This window comes from Phyllostomus discolor, chromosome 13 (genome assembly GCF_004126475.2).
Source record: "Phyllostomus discolor isolate MPI-MPIP mPhyDis1 chromosome 13, mPhyDis1.pri.v3, whole genome shotgun sequence".
Taxonomy (NCBI): Eukaryota; Metazoa; Chordata; class Mammalia; order Chiroptera; family Phyllostomidae; genus Phyllostomus; species Phyllostomus discolor.
In genome coordinates this window covers 11,884,168-11,897,340 of record NC_040915.2, presented here as the reverse complement: position 1 = coordinate 11,897,340, position 13,173 = coordinate 11,884,168, and the positions used below count along the sequence as shown (strand labels likewise).

General features: G+C 40.7%; 2 protein-coding genes across 2 annotated transcripts in view; one reads left to right on the top strand and one right to left on the bottom strand.

Annotated features, from left to right (window-relative positions):
- CTNNA1 (catenin alpha 1) overlaps nucleotides 1-13,173 on the bottom strand; it is a 176,313-nt gene that overhangs the window by 57,621 nt on the left and 105,519 nt on the right. The gene's annotated exons all lie outside the window — the stretch shown is intronic.
- Nucleotides 476-4,023, top strand: LRRTM2 (leucine rich repeat transmembrane neuronal 2). Its single transcript, XM_028527232.2, has 2 exons — nucleotides 476-1,571; nucleotides 1,916-4,023. Exons 1-2 carry the CDS (start codon nucleotides 1,568-1,570, stop codon nucleotides 3,460-3,462), a joined length of 1,551 nt encoding a protein of 516 aa, XP_028383033.1. The 5' UTR covers nucleotides 476-1,567; the 3' UTR covers nucleotides 3,463-4,023.

Here is a 13,173-nt window from a genome sequence, read left to right as displayed (position 1 = left end):
TCTGTCTTTCTCTCTCCCTTCCTCTCTCTCTAAAATCAATGAACATATCCTCAGGTAAGGATTGAAAGAAAAATTAAACATGGAACTGCACATTCATAACCAAGCTCTGAAAAGTGATGAAACTACTCAACAGGGAGAAGACAGAGTTAAGTCTAGTAAAAACAGCCAAAGCAAAATCATATTCCAAAGTTTAAGAGGCCTTTTGTATTCACTACACAAAGTCTGATGACAGTATGAGACTCAGAGTCAGTTCTTAAGTGTGCCAGTAAGAGCTAGTAAGTGTGCAAATCAATGTTCTATTATTTGAGTGCCACAACTCCCAATTCCAGAATCATCTGAGGCTTGCAGCTGAAGGAGGAGGTGAGATTCTGAGGTAAATACAAGGGATCATGTCAGAATCCAGCCATGCTGTTATCACTTGTCCTAAACCATGCAGTATTAGATGACCTATGTTTTTTCTCCTGTGATAAAATATTACTATAAAATAGGACAGAGAAGGAGAAATTTTTTAAATTAGAGTTCCTCTGAAATTCTCAAAGAGAAAAATAAACAAACGCTTTGCAAGCTTTCCCCCTCTTTATTCTTAGTCTGTGATGTTAAGCTCTTAACGACAAAGAAGCCAAATCCACTTATCTGGTTTACCGACACACTGAATGCAAATTGCAGTCATACTTCCATTTTAACAAAGCATGACAACGAGGTGATTGAGTAGCTTCCCAAACTACCAGAGCAGAGGGCACTAACTTGCATCGGCTGATGTTAGATCAGCACTTCATAAATTGTGCTCCTGATCATTTAGATGGTCTTTCTATGCAGAATCGGCGGTCTAGCACTGGCTCTCACAGGCATTAAAAATCATCACTCTGCTAACCCAACTCACAGCTCAGACGGGTCTTCCTGAATGCAGCCTTTATTACAACCTCACTGCTGCTTCCTGCACTGAAGGAATACCATGTTTTTAAGCCAGGAGTTCTTTCTTCTTTTATTGTAACTGGGGGGTCTTACAACGACCCAATACTGTTACAAAGCACGGTGCTTTATAACAGTAAAGCTTCTGGAAAACCCAAACAAAAGACACGTCACCCGGTGACGTCAGCCTATATACAGTTCTGTGTGGTCGCAGCACATAAGCAAATCCATTCTTGTGCCATTTCTCGGAAAAGCTTTTCAGTAAATGCACTCATGCTGCTCCAGGAGCTCTTCTCTGCAACAAGCCTCCCATCTGCCATCAACAAGTTAAGACCGAGGGAACTAACAGCTGCGGAAAGGAAAGACTGATGCTTTGATTAACCAGCTGAGCAGTTAGAGGAGGGCGAAATTAATAACTTACATTCAAATGTGATTTAAGGAACCAGAGCGATCACAGAAAATGAAACCAATGCTTCTGAAAGGAATATCTTAAGGAAAAAAAACAACTCACCCTGGTGGATTCAGTTTTACTCAAAAAGCCTGGGACACAGAAAACAGGAAACTGGTCAAAGGCTCCTGCATGTTAGAGCCTTTTACAGACTCACTGCGTTGAGTCTAACAACCGCGACTGAATGCAGCCTCCAATGTGCTCGGAAGAATGGGTAAGTCCATGCATTTATGTGTTTTCTACAGTCAGCAAGGAATCATGCTTTTTAAAATAAACCACTGAATTCACTTGTTTTCAGGGGAATCACTGTCATATTTTTGTATCTTGACGTTTAGTTAAAAGCATATATTGGTGATGACAGGATATGTTTTATCTTCTTAATGGTTTAAGTTTTGTTCCAGTCATACTAATGAGGTTAGCTTTTCTGCAGTAAATGAAAAATGAGTTATATGCAGTGAAATCTTTCACCATAATGTTATGGGTTGTTTTTTTTAATGGCTCATATGTTCTGCTGAAAAATATCCTATCTTCTTGTTTTCCTTAAATTATATTCTGCAGGCTTACATTTCAAGTGGCCGTTAGGGGCCCCTATGCTGGCAGCAATTTATGCAATGAGTATGGTTTTAAAAATGCTGCCTGCCCTGGGAATGGCGTGTCCACCCAAATGCCGCTGTGAGAAGCTGCTCTTCTACTGCGACTCTCAGGGCTTCCACTCAGTGCCAAACGCCACAGAAAAGGGCTCCCTGGGCCTGTCCCTGAGGCACAATCACATCACAGAGCTTGAAAGAGATCAATTTGCCAGCTTCAGTCAACTTACCTGGCTCCACTTAGACCACAATCAAATTTCAACAGTAAAAGAAGATGCTTTTCAAGGACTATATAAACTTAAGGAATTAATCTTAAGTTCAAACAAAATATTTTACTTGCCAAACACAACTTTTACTCAACTGATTAACCTGCAAAATTTGGACCTGTCTTTTAATCAGCTGTCATCTCTGCACCCAGAGCTCTTCTACGGCCTTCGGAAGCTGCAGACCTTGCATTTACGGTCCAACTCTCTGCGGACTATCCCAGTACGCCTATTCTGGGACTGTCGTAGTCTGGAGTTTCTAGATTTGAGCACAAACCGTTTGCGAAGTTTGGCTCGTAATGGATTTGCAGGATTAATCAAACTGAGAGAGCTTCACCTAGAGCACAACCAGCTGACGAAGATTAATTTTGCTCATTTCCTACGGCTAAGCAGTCTGCACACACTCTTCTTACAATGGAACAAAATCAGCAACTTGACATGTGGGATGGAATGGACCTGGGGCACTTTAGAAAAGCTAGACCTGACTGGAAATGAAATCAAGGCCATCGACTTGACAGTGTTTGAAACAATGCCTAATCTTAAAATACTCCTAATGGATAACAACAAGTTAAACAGCCTTGATTCCAAGATCTTAAATTCCCTGAGATCCCTCACAACTGTTGGCCTCTCTGGCAATCTGTGGGAATGCAGCCCTAGAATATGTGCTTTGGCCTCCTGGCTGGGCAGTTTCCAAGGTCGGTGGGAACAGTCCATCTTATGCCACAGTCCTGACCACACCCAAGGAGAGGATATATTAGATGCAGTTCATGGATTTCAGCTCTGCTGGAATTTATCAACCACTGTCACAGCCATGGCTACAACTTACAGAGATCCAACCACTGAATATACAAAAAGAATAAGCTCATCAAGTTACCATGTGGGAGACAAAGAAATCCCAACTACGGCAGGCATATCAGTTACTACTGAGGAACATTTTCCTGAACCAGACAATGCCATCTTCACTCAGAGGGTAATTACAGGAACAATGGCTTTATTGTTTTCTTTCTTTTTTATTATTTTTATAGTGTTCATCTCCAGGAAGTGCTGCCCTCCCACTTTAAGAAGAATTAGGCAGTGCTCAATGATTCAGAACCACAGGCAGCTCCGATCCCAAACACGACTCCATATGTCAAACATGTCAGACCAAGGACCGTATAATGAATATGAACCCACCCACGAAGGACCCTTTATCATCATTAATGGTTATGGACAGTGCAAGTGCCAGCAGCTGCCATACAAAGAATGTGAAGTATAATATCTACCCATCATCAAAATTACATCAGATAAGTAACCTATTTTACATAGTAGGGGCTAAATAAATATCTAATTTTTAACAATGGTGACATTAAGCCTAATTTTCAAAACCAAGTGGAGACTTAAGTTTTCGAAGTATTGAAGTGTTTTTAATTTTTTTAATGAAATCATATTTTAAGTGTGAAATGAAGCAATGCTCACATTAATTTGCACTCTTGCTGGAAAGTCTAAAAATGCTTACTTCAAAATATGACATTTCATGTATGTGATTGTGTACTATTGAGTGTAAACATTTACACTAAGGTCTCCATATGCTATTTTTTCCTACTGAGAACGGTTTGGAAAGAAGCTACTAAGCAGAAAAAGATACGGATCAGTACTTGTGTGACCACTGCTTTCCATCCTAAGTACCACCACTGGCTTGCTGCTTAAAAGGAGACTTAGCAAAGTTCTCTTGTATGATAATTTGGTATTTACTCAAATCTACAATTTACTGCCAGTGTGGGAAGTATAATTTCATGTATGCTGAAGTCTGGTAAATATTAAATACTCTTCTTCCAGAGTTTTTGCCTGGGTTAATAGATATTATCAAAGTCCACATCATAAAATCAAATCCTTTATGTAATTCTAATAAGCTAAGTGACTCCTTAATACATTTAAACAATGAATCCAAGTGATTGTGAAAAGGTCTCATTACAATGAAATCAATACTAAGTAATTATACTGACTTTGCATCATACATCTCTAGTTTGCCATGATTAACATGCTGATTTTTATAGCATTTAGAAAATTGTTTTAAACTAGTATTACATTACCATTTCACTGATCAGTTTACTAAAGCCTATATTTACATTTATATGTGAGAAAGATTTAAAAATTAGTTTGGAGAGAAAAGAGAGCAACTGAGTCAACTCAACCCTACGACTTGCTCCCTCTAGTCTGAAAGCACATACAAAATGCTCTCTCTCTCCCGCTCTCTCTCTCTCTCAACTGTCATGATCAAAGCTGCCTTGAGAAAGGGGTTTTAAACCTCTTTTGCCTTTTCCTGATCCTCAAACCTCACAGCCAAGTCAAAATTAATTGGCTAGCAACAGGCATAACACTGATTCTTATTAGAATATATTACAAAGGAACCATTAAAAACCACTTTCTAAATATTATATACTAAAACCTGACCTTTTGATAAAGATATATATTCACACTATAAAAGCAATTCCTTCCAAGTGAAGGGAACAACATATCACCGAGGCAAACCTTTTCGTGGTAAAACAATCTACATGCTTATGCAGCCACACAGTGGTAACTCAAAGGTGGCATGGAGGTGAGGGGATGAAAGGGAAAGGCAGCATTTTAAAATCTGACTCACAGAAACAGGTTAGCTGAAGTTAAGAGGCAGCCAAGAGTGAGGCAAATGGGTAGCTGTACACTATAGGTCAAGGCCCTAGGACTGCAGCTGAAAAGGGGAGGAGGAGGAGGTTCTCTAGTGTTAATATAAACATTCCATAATTAACAAATGATAATGATGCCACACTTTTCATGTAGAAAAGAGCCATAGGTATTACATTTCTTCAATTAATGATTTCCATGGAAAAACTGTAACGTATTTTGAATTCAGATGCAAGTTACCAATTCACACAGAATTTTTCCAAAACAAAGTTCCATGCATGTAGCAGCAAAAAAAAAACAAAAAACAAAAAAAAAACAAACCCACAAGACATCAGACTACTGACTTGATTTTAGAAAAATGAGGATTTTTAGAAATGACATTTACTGTATGTGAAAAAGAAAAGAACACGACCATAAAAGAAAAAAGTTATCTTTAACATGACATCCTTCATTCAAGGCGGATTTTCTTCATTGGACTGAACTGGAAACCTGCTACAACTACAGTTTAACCATGAGGCTTAACTTTTGTTACTACTAAGAGAGGGGGGTCTGTCTACATTTCAAAGAAAACGTGTCTCAGTAAAGAGCAGACACCATCACATTCTGTGGTAAAAATGTACACTCTAAATTTTTAAGGTGGGTAAATCAGTTTGGCAAAGTCTCAGCCCAGTAGAGTTTGGCTGATCTTGAGCAGTGAGCACTTCACCTCCTGTTGAACCAGACCCTGGGCCTGCCCGGGAAGAGACAAAAGCTGATTTTATGGCATAGAGCACAGCACACTGCTCCCCTACATAAGGGCTGGCTGGCTTTGAAATCCCCATTACAAATGAGAGTTCCACAAGGTAAAATTTACCCAACTCATTTATCAGGGAAGCCATGGCCATTTGTCAGAGAAAAGCTTTGTCACAACACAGCTGTGTTCTGAACACACAAGATTCCACTTGCCCTGAAGGACAGCAAAGGAGTATTTTTTATCATTTCAACAACATCAAATTTAACTGAAACTATGAAAACAAGGGTGAGAAGTACTGACTGGGAATCCCCACATTAGTACTAAAGATTACAGTAAAATGGACCCCCAATCAGCAAAATCCCTAATGAAAATAGAAAAGTAAATTGGAAACTCAAGCCGTTTAGTCATTCAAGGGGAACAGTAGAGCCAAGGCCACCACAGCATAATTTCAAGTTAAAAAATAACTGATTTTTTTTGTCCTGCACTTTCTTGGTAATGTTCTCTGGGAAAAAAATGAGTAACAATGCCAAATAGCATGTTCCTTTTTCATTGAAGCGCAAACTTCCCTTTTAAATTGCCTATAGAGAACAGGGTTCCATTTAACTTTGGCCTTTTTGTGTTTCGGTCTCAGCACAGGTTTGAGGAGGAGACTGTCGATCACATGTGCTCTTTCCCAACCGGCCAGGGTGAAAGCATCGCAGCCACACTGCAGATCCTGCTAAGGAGATGTCAGGGCTCTTGGTTTTCAGTTTTGTTGTATCCTCCTCAGCCTCCTGTCCCAACACACCCAGTCCCCAGGCCCTACCTAAGGTTAGAGGAAAATGACCACTTACCAAGAACCAGAAACATAATAAAATCTCTCTGGAAAAAGGAAAGCTAAAGAAGGTTATGATACTGCACTCAGCTAGTAACCAAAACTAGTTTGGAACCATTTGTATTCATTTCTGCAGTTTGCCAGGGATTCAATCACCTCTCTAAAATGAGAGTGGGCTGATACATTTGCAAATCCACACACAACTCAGACAGAATACCCACTGCCAACATCAAATAGCAAGATACTAATTTTTTAAGCCAAAAATCTGCTCTAACACATGTAATTTCTTAATGTGCCTAAGTTCTGTACCAATTTAATGAATGGAATTGACTGAACTTTCCAACTCCACTAATTATTAAAATCCACCTGCTTATTCTGATGCTAGCCACCAAGAGCTAGACTCCATCTTTCCAATAAAAATGAGCCCCATGTAGCACTAGGTCTGAATCCTAAAATTGAAAAAAGACAGTTTCTTAAGGCATACTTCCTATACAGAGCTATGGGGGGAGGATATAAATACCCCATTCTCCCTCTACATTGTGGGTATCAATATGAAATTTGAAAAAATATTTTTAGAAGCTGACTTACATGAACATTTTCCTAATACAGCAATACAGTGACAGACCTGTCTCAAAAATCTTTTGAGATATGCTTTTCGTATCTTATTAGTTAAAGTGCTTCAACCAGAAAAATACAAAGGTGATAAGGACATCCATAGATACTTAAATATTTCTGTCCCTAAGCTAAGGAAAACTTGAATAATTTAAGGCAAAAACAAACAGAAAATAATAGTTTAAGCTTTCATACTGTCATTGCAAACATCTGGAAATACCTGCTACTCCTTCAACCAACCTGTTCTTCCTTGGTAGTTAAAAAAAAAAAAGTTTCATCTATGGAATGTTTGTTTACCCTTCCTATCCACACAGACTGGAAACCAAAAGTACAGTCCAGACACATTGTGTTCAATCACCTTAAGAGCCATTGGGGGGTAGGGGGGTGGGGCAAATGGGTTGGGAGGGGTGGGAAGAAAATACTATTACACTGGGGTTCTAGGGGGAGATGGTGAACAAAGTGCAGTGTACAGGAAAGTTTTGTTATTAAAAGCGTGTATACTGAAAAAAGTGAATGTCTTTTTTTTTGTTTTTTTTTTTAGCTTTTCTGGGTAACCTATTTTGATATGTGAAACCTAAAAAACCATTTGTGACAGATACAGAAACCTTAAATGAACAGCTGTTTCGTACCACATTCTCTATAATGCCAAATGTGCCAGTTGGAAAAAGGACAGCTAATCATCACCTATCTTCATGCAGAGACAGGCAAAACTAGTAGGTTAAGAAGAAAGGAAAGGTAAGGGGAGCCGAGGGGAGCTAAAAAGCCACCATGCCAACTTGTTCTGTCACAAGCCTTAGCAAGTGGACATCAGCTGTCCATGGGGCTCATAGGGCCTAGGGTTGGTCACTGTTCCCCAACTTCCCTAATAGTAGACTGTTGCCACAGTCTGGGGAACTTTAAAAAGGCACTCAATTGCCTATCCCCAGCAAACAGCAACTTGGCTTTCACCTTGGGGGTCCACTGGGGTACATCTCAGCAGCACCTTGCACACCACTCCTGAGAGGGAGGACCATAGGTGCCAAACGTCTGGGTCCCTACATGGCCAACTCTACACCAGATGCCAGCTCACTAAGTATGGATAGGGGAAAGGAAGGCAAGATTTTTAACTATCCCTCAACTGGCCTAGGTAAACACCCCCAGAACAGGATGCTATGCCTGGGCAGCAGTGGGGGGCAAAAACTGCCATGGCCTTTAGGAGGTGACTGTCAAGAATCTGCCATACTTTCCAGAACGCACCTATTGCTTCTCCAGGCCTAGAACACTGCAGAGAACCAAATACACAGGAAGAAACAAGGTTGCCCACTTCTCCAACAGCCAGGGAAAAGGAAATCAGAGAAGCAAAGAGAGCTCTCTCACCAAAAATCTCAGCAGTAACTAGGGCAGAGGCAGGAAGCAAGGAATAAAATTTTACTGTCAAACTCACCCAGTATGCACTAGAGGGCATAGGTGATGGTGGTTTCAAACTGTACAAAAGAACGAATTCCTACACTTACCAAGTTAAAAGCAGAGCTTATTAACATAATTCTCATACATTTTAACCTTGAAAAATCCCATGTAAAGCTACATTTGGTTTCTTTATCAGTTATTTTAATTAGTTTTGCCTGTATGCCACAGCATTCTCAGGTTCCCACTCAATTTATAATAGATTTCTTCAATGTCTATTGAATGAGATTTTTTTTCTTTCTTTAAATATATCTAACCAGCTGGGTACTCAAGTCTCCCTTAGAGAGACAAAATGTACTACAAATTGTCTTTCACAAAGAGAGAAGGGAGAGGTGAAAATCATAGCTATTCCAAACATCTTGCCTTAGCATGAGTTCCTCCTCATTAGCCAGTATTTTGGGAACACTCTTGACAGACAGTTGTTGAGCTTCCCTTCCCCTACAGAAAGAAGACATTAAAGAGCAAGAAATCTCCAATAGCAAGTGCAATGGGGTACCCTATCCCACAAAGCTCACAACTAAAATACACTATCCCTTTACACACAGAGGCCCAAGAGCACAGCCTAATCCATGGCCTCCAACTCAGGATGTCCTGCTAGAAACCAAACATGAAGGAGTATCTGTGAACAACCAGACAGCAGGTCCAATGGCTCAACCAATACCCAAAGAAAGAAGGACTAAATTTTAAAACAGCAGCCCCAGAAACAATTTCCAAGGCCTTTTCACAACTTTCATCAATAGACTTCATAAAAAAACACAGTGCAGAAATGTAAAAATGTCATAACTTTACTGAATATTATTCACATTTGTGTTTAGCGCACAAGAACACAGGCACACAACCTCCAGGTTTCTTTTTCTGGAAAATCATTCGACAAAAACACTATAGCCATTTATATTAGCTCACCGGTTTCATCATCATGAGAACCAAAAAAGTTCCTCTTGTATAAATAAAAACATTTCCCATGGCCTAGGCTGCCAATTACATACAGGGCAACTGCTCAGCTGCTAAAACCCCTGAAAACAATGTATCATTTACATATAACCTATCTCTTTAAAGCCAAGTAAACTTAGTATAATATATTCACAAGTACAGAATGGCTGAACTAAGAATGTAAAAAGATCAAAAGCAGAGATTCTTAACTCTAAGGGTCTGGAATGTTTCACAGCATATAGGAACCTCTTGAAATTATAATACAAATATTGTGAGTCTAGAGATTTCACCAGATCCTAAAGTTTTGTTTTGTTTTAATCCTCACCTGAGGACATTTTTGTCCCACTGCTTTTAGAGAGAGAGGAAGGAAGAGAGAGAAACAGAAGGGAGAGAGAAGCATCCATTAGTTGCCTCCATAAATTCATGGACCAGGGACTATAGGCACCTGGACCAGGGATCATAAGCGTCCAGACCGGGTGCCACCCATACCCACACCTAAACCAAGGATTGAACTCACAACGTAGGTATGTGTCCTGACCAGGAATTGAACCCACAACCTTTCGGTTATAGGACAAAGCTCCAACCAACTAAGCCACACAGGCCAAGGCAGATCCTAAGGGTTTTGATAACTCACAAAAAAGCCCTGGTAGAACAATGAAAAAGTTGTTTCTAGTACATACTAATTTGGCCTTCATCTTCCTGGTGACCAAGGCAAAGAACAAAATCAACAGTTTTCATCTATCCAAGAAGCAAACTGGCTTCTTTTGGAGGGAAGACACTTCCTTCATCTGATAAAGGGAACACACTAATTTAATTGGGGCGGCGGGGGCAACACTTAGGTGCAGAAGTCTATGAATTATTTGTAATATAGAGCCAGCTATAGGAACAATAAGGAAACATGTTGGACAGTATCTCCAAGAAGGTTTTAGAGAACAGACTTGTTCTTCATGTCAGCCCTTGAAAAAGCTAAGGAGGGGGAGCCTACATAAGTATGTTTCATGCTTGGTTGTGATCTAACCTTTGTGGTGACCCAAAGCTGGAGCCTATAAAGTAAGCAAGAATGAACATGTACCTACTTAGAAGAGCAGTTGTTACTTTTAGTCAAGATGGCCGCATAGGCAGGCATGGCTCCCCTCTTTGCACAATCACATCAAAATTACAACTAAAATATAGAACCATTACTCAGACTGTCAGAAAACAAGCTGTATGGAAATCTGACAACTACAGAATTAAAGAAACCACATCCATCCAGACTGGTAGGAGGGGTGCAGACGGCTACAGGCTGGTCCCTCACCCACATGCAGTGGAAAAAATTTCAGAAGGAATACCTCAGGAGCAAGGAGTCCCAGTCCCATACCAGGCCCCCAGCCCAGGATTCCAGCATCAGGAATATAAGTCCCCACAACTTTTGGCTGCAAAAATCAGCAGAGATTGAGTCAGGGGAAGAAATCACTGCAGCCCCAAGCAGCTCCTCTTAAAGAACCCACACACGGGCTCACCTACTCAGACTTATTCTCTCTGAGCTCCAGCATCCGGGGCGCAGCTTTAAAGTCTCCAGTAGTATACAGGGAGAAACTGAAGTGTCTGGCATTAAGGCAAGTGGGCCACTGTCCCTTTGCTAAACCTTCCCTGCACAGAGCCAGTAAGCTGCTGCCCTATCTAGAGACTCCATCAACCTTGCTACCACTGTTGGACCCGCCTTGGAAATCCCCGGAGACTCCGCCCCACCCAACTTACTGGCCCACCCAAGCTGCTTTTCCGTGTGAAGGGCTGGTCCTGGCTTATGCTTCACAACTTCCTAAATTCTATCAAACAAGCAACAGCTGGCCTCAGTGAGCCCCAGGCCCAACACCAGCAGCAGCCAGCCTAGATTCATAGCTTGGCTTCACCTGGGAATCTCCAGGCCCAGCACAAGTAGCATCAGTCTCAGATTGTTTCATAGCTCAGGAAGGGTGCCCCAGACAAAACACAGGTGAGAGCTGAACTTGGCCAGCACCACCCGGGAAACTCCAGGGCCAACCCACCCAGTGGACTGCTACAGATCATGTCAGAGTACCACCACTTTGCCCCTGCACAGCTGACCTTTCACAGAGGGCCAAAGTTGGTGGTCAGTGGTCACAGTCAGTCCTTGTAGCTGACTGGCCTGGGTAAACCCTTCCTATTGATCTGCCAACTGCAATCAAGGTTCAACTACAAGAGGAGGGGGTACTCACCCCCAGGAAGGGCAATTCCCGAGAACCCAGCTTGGGTAATAGGGGAGGCTGTGTCCTGGAAGATACAGGACATCTACCACAGGACAGTAGGCCACACTATGAAGACATGCAGTCAAAGCAGCTCTACTTAATACATATAAACAAGCACAGGGAGGCTGCCAAAACGAGGAGATAAAGAAACATGGCCCAAATGAAAGAACAGATAAAACTCAAGAAAAAGAGCTAAATGAAATGCAGATAGGCAATCTATCAGATTCAGAGTTCAAAACACTGGTTATAAGGATGCTCAAGGAACTTAGTGAGGAGGACCTCAAAAGCATAAACAAGATTCAGTCAGAAACAAAGGGTACACTAATTGAAATAAAGAATAATTCACAGGGAAACAACAGTAGAGTGAATAAAGATGATGATCAAATCAATGATCTAGAACATAAGGAACCAAAAAATAACCAATCAGAACAAGAAAAAAGAATCCAAAAAAAATGAGGATAGTATAAGCAGCCTTTGTGACAACTCCAAGAGATCCAACATTCCATCACAGGGGTGCCAGAAGGTGAAGAGAAAGAGCGAGAAATTGGAAATCTATTTGGAAAAAGTGTGAAAGAAAACTTCCCTCATTTGGTGAAAGAAATAGACCTGCAAGTTCAGGAAGCACAGAGAGCCTCAAACAAGATGGATGCAAAGGGAGCACTCTAAGACACATAATTAAAATGCCAAAGGTTAAAGATAAAGATTCTTAAAAGCAGCAAGAAAAATTAATTACCTACGGGGGAGTTCCCATAAGCTGATTTCTCAAAAGAAACTTTGCAGGCTAGAAAGGATTGGCAAGAAACATTAAAAGTCATGAAAAGCAGAGACCTAGAGCCAACATCGCTCTACTCAGCAAAGCTATCCTTCAGAATTCAAGGGCAGATAAAGAGCTGCCCAGACAAGAAAAAAACTAAAGGCATTCATCATCATCAAACCGTTATTATATGAAATGTTAAAGGGACTTATTTAAGAAAAAGAAGATCAAAACTATGAACAATAAAACATCAATAAATAATATCTATCAACAACTGAATCTAAAAAACAAACTAAGCAAACAAGAAGAACAGAGACAGAATCATGGATATGGAGAGTACTTTGATGGCTGCCAAATGGGAGGGGAGAGGAGGAGAATGCGTGAAGGGGTGAGGGGATTGGGAAGTACAAATAGGTAGTTACAGAATAGCCATGGGGATGTAAAATACAGTGTAAGAAATGGAGTAGCCAAAGAACTTATACCCATGACCATGGACATGAACAATGGTGTTGGTGGAGATTGCCTGAGGGTCTGGGGTGCTGGGTAGAGGTGTGCAAAGGGGGAAAAAATCAGGACAACTGTAATAGCATAATCAGTAAAATATAATTTTAAAAAAGCAGTTCTTATTTCCTCCTTATAGAACCCCAACTATAGTGTTCCAACACATTAAGGGACATCCAATAAATACCTACTCTATTACATTACAAATCTTCTAGACAAGGAATATAATTTAAAATTTAAAAATGTTCCACTACGTCATGGACAAAGAGAAGCATATTTCATATATCACCTCTAGG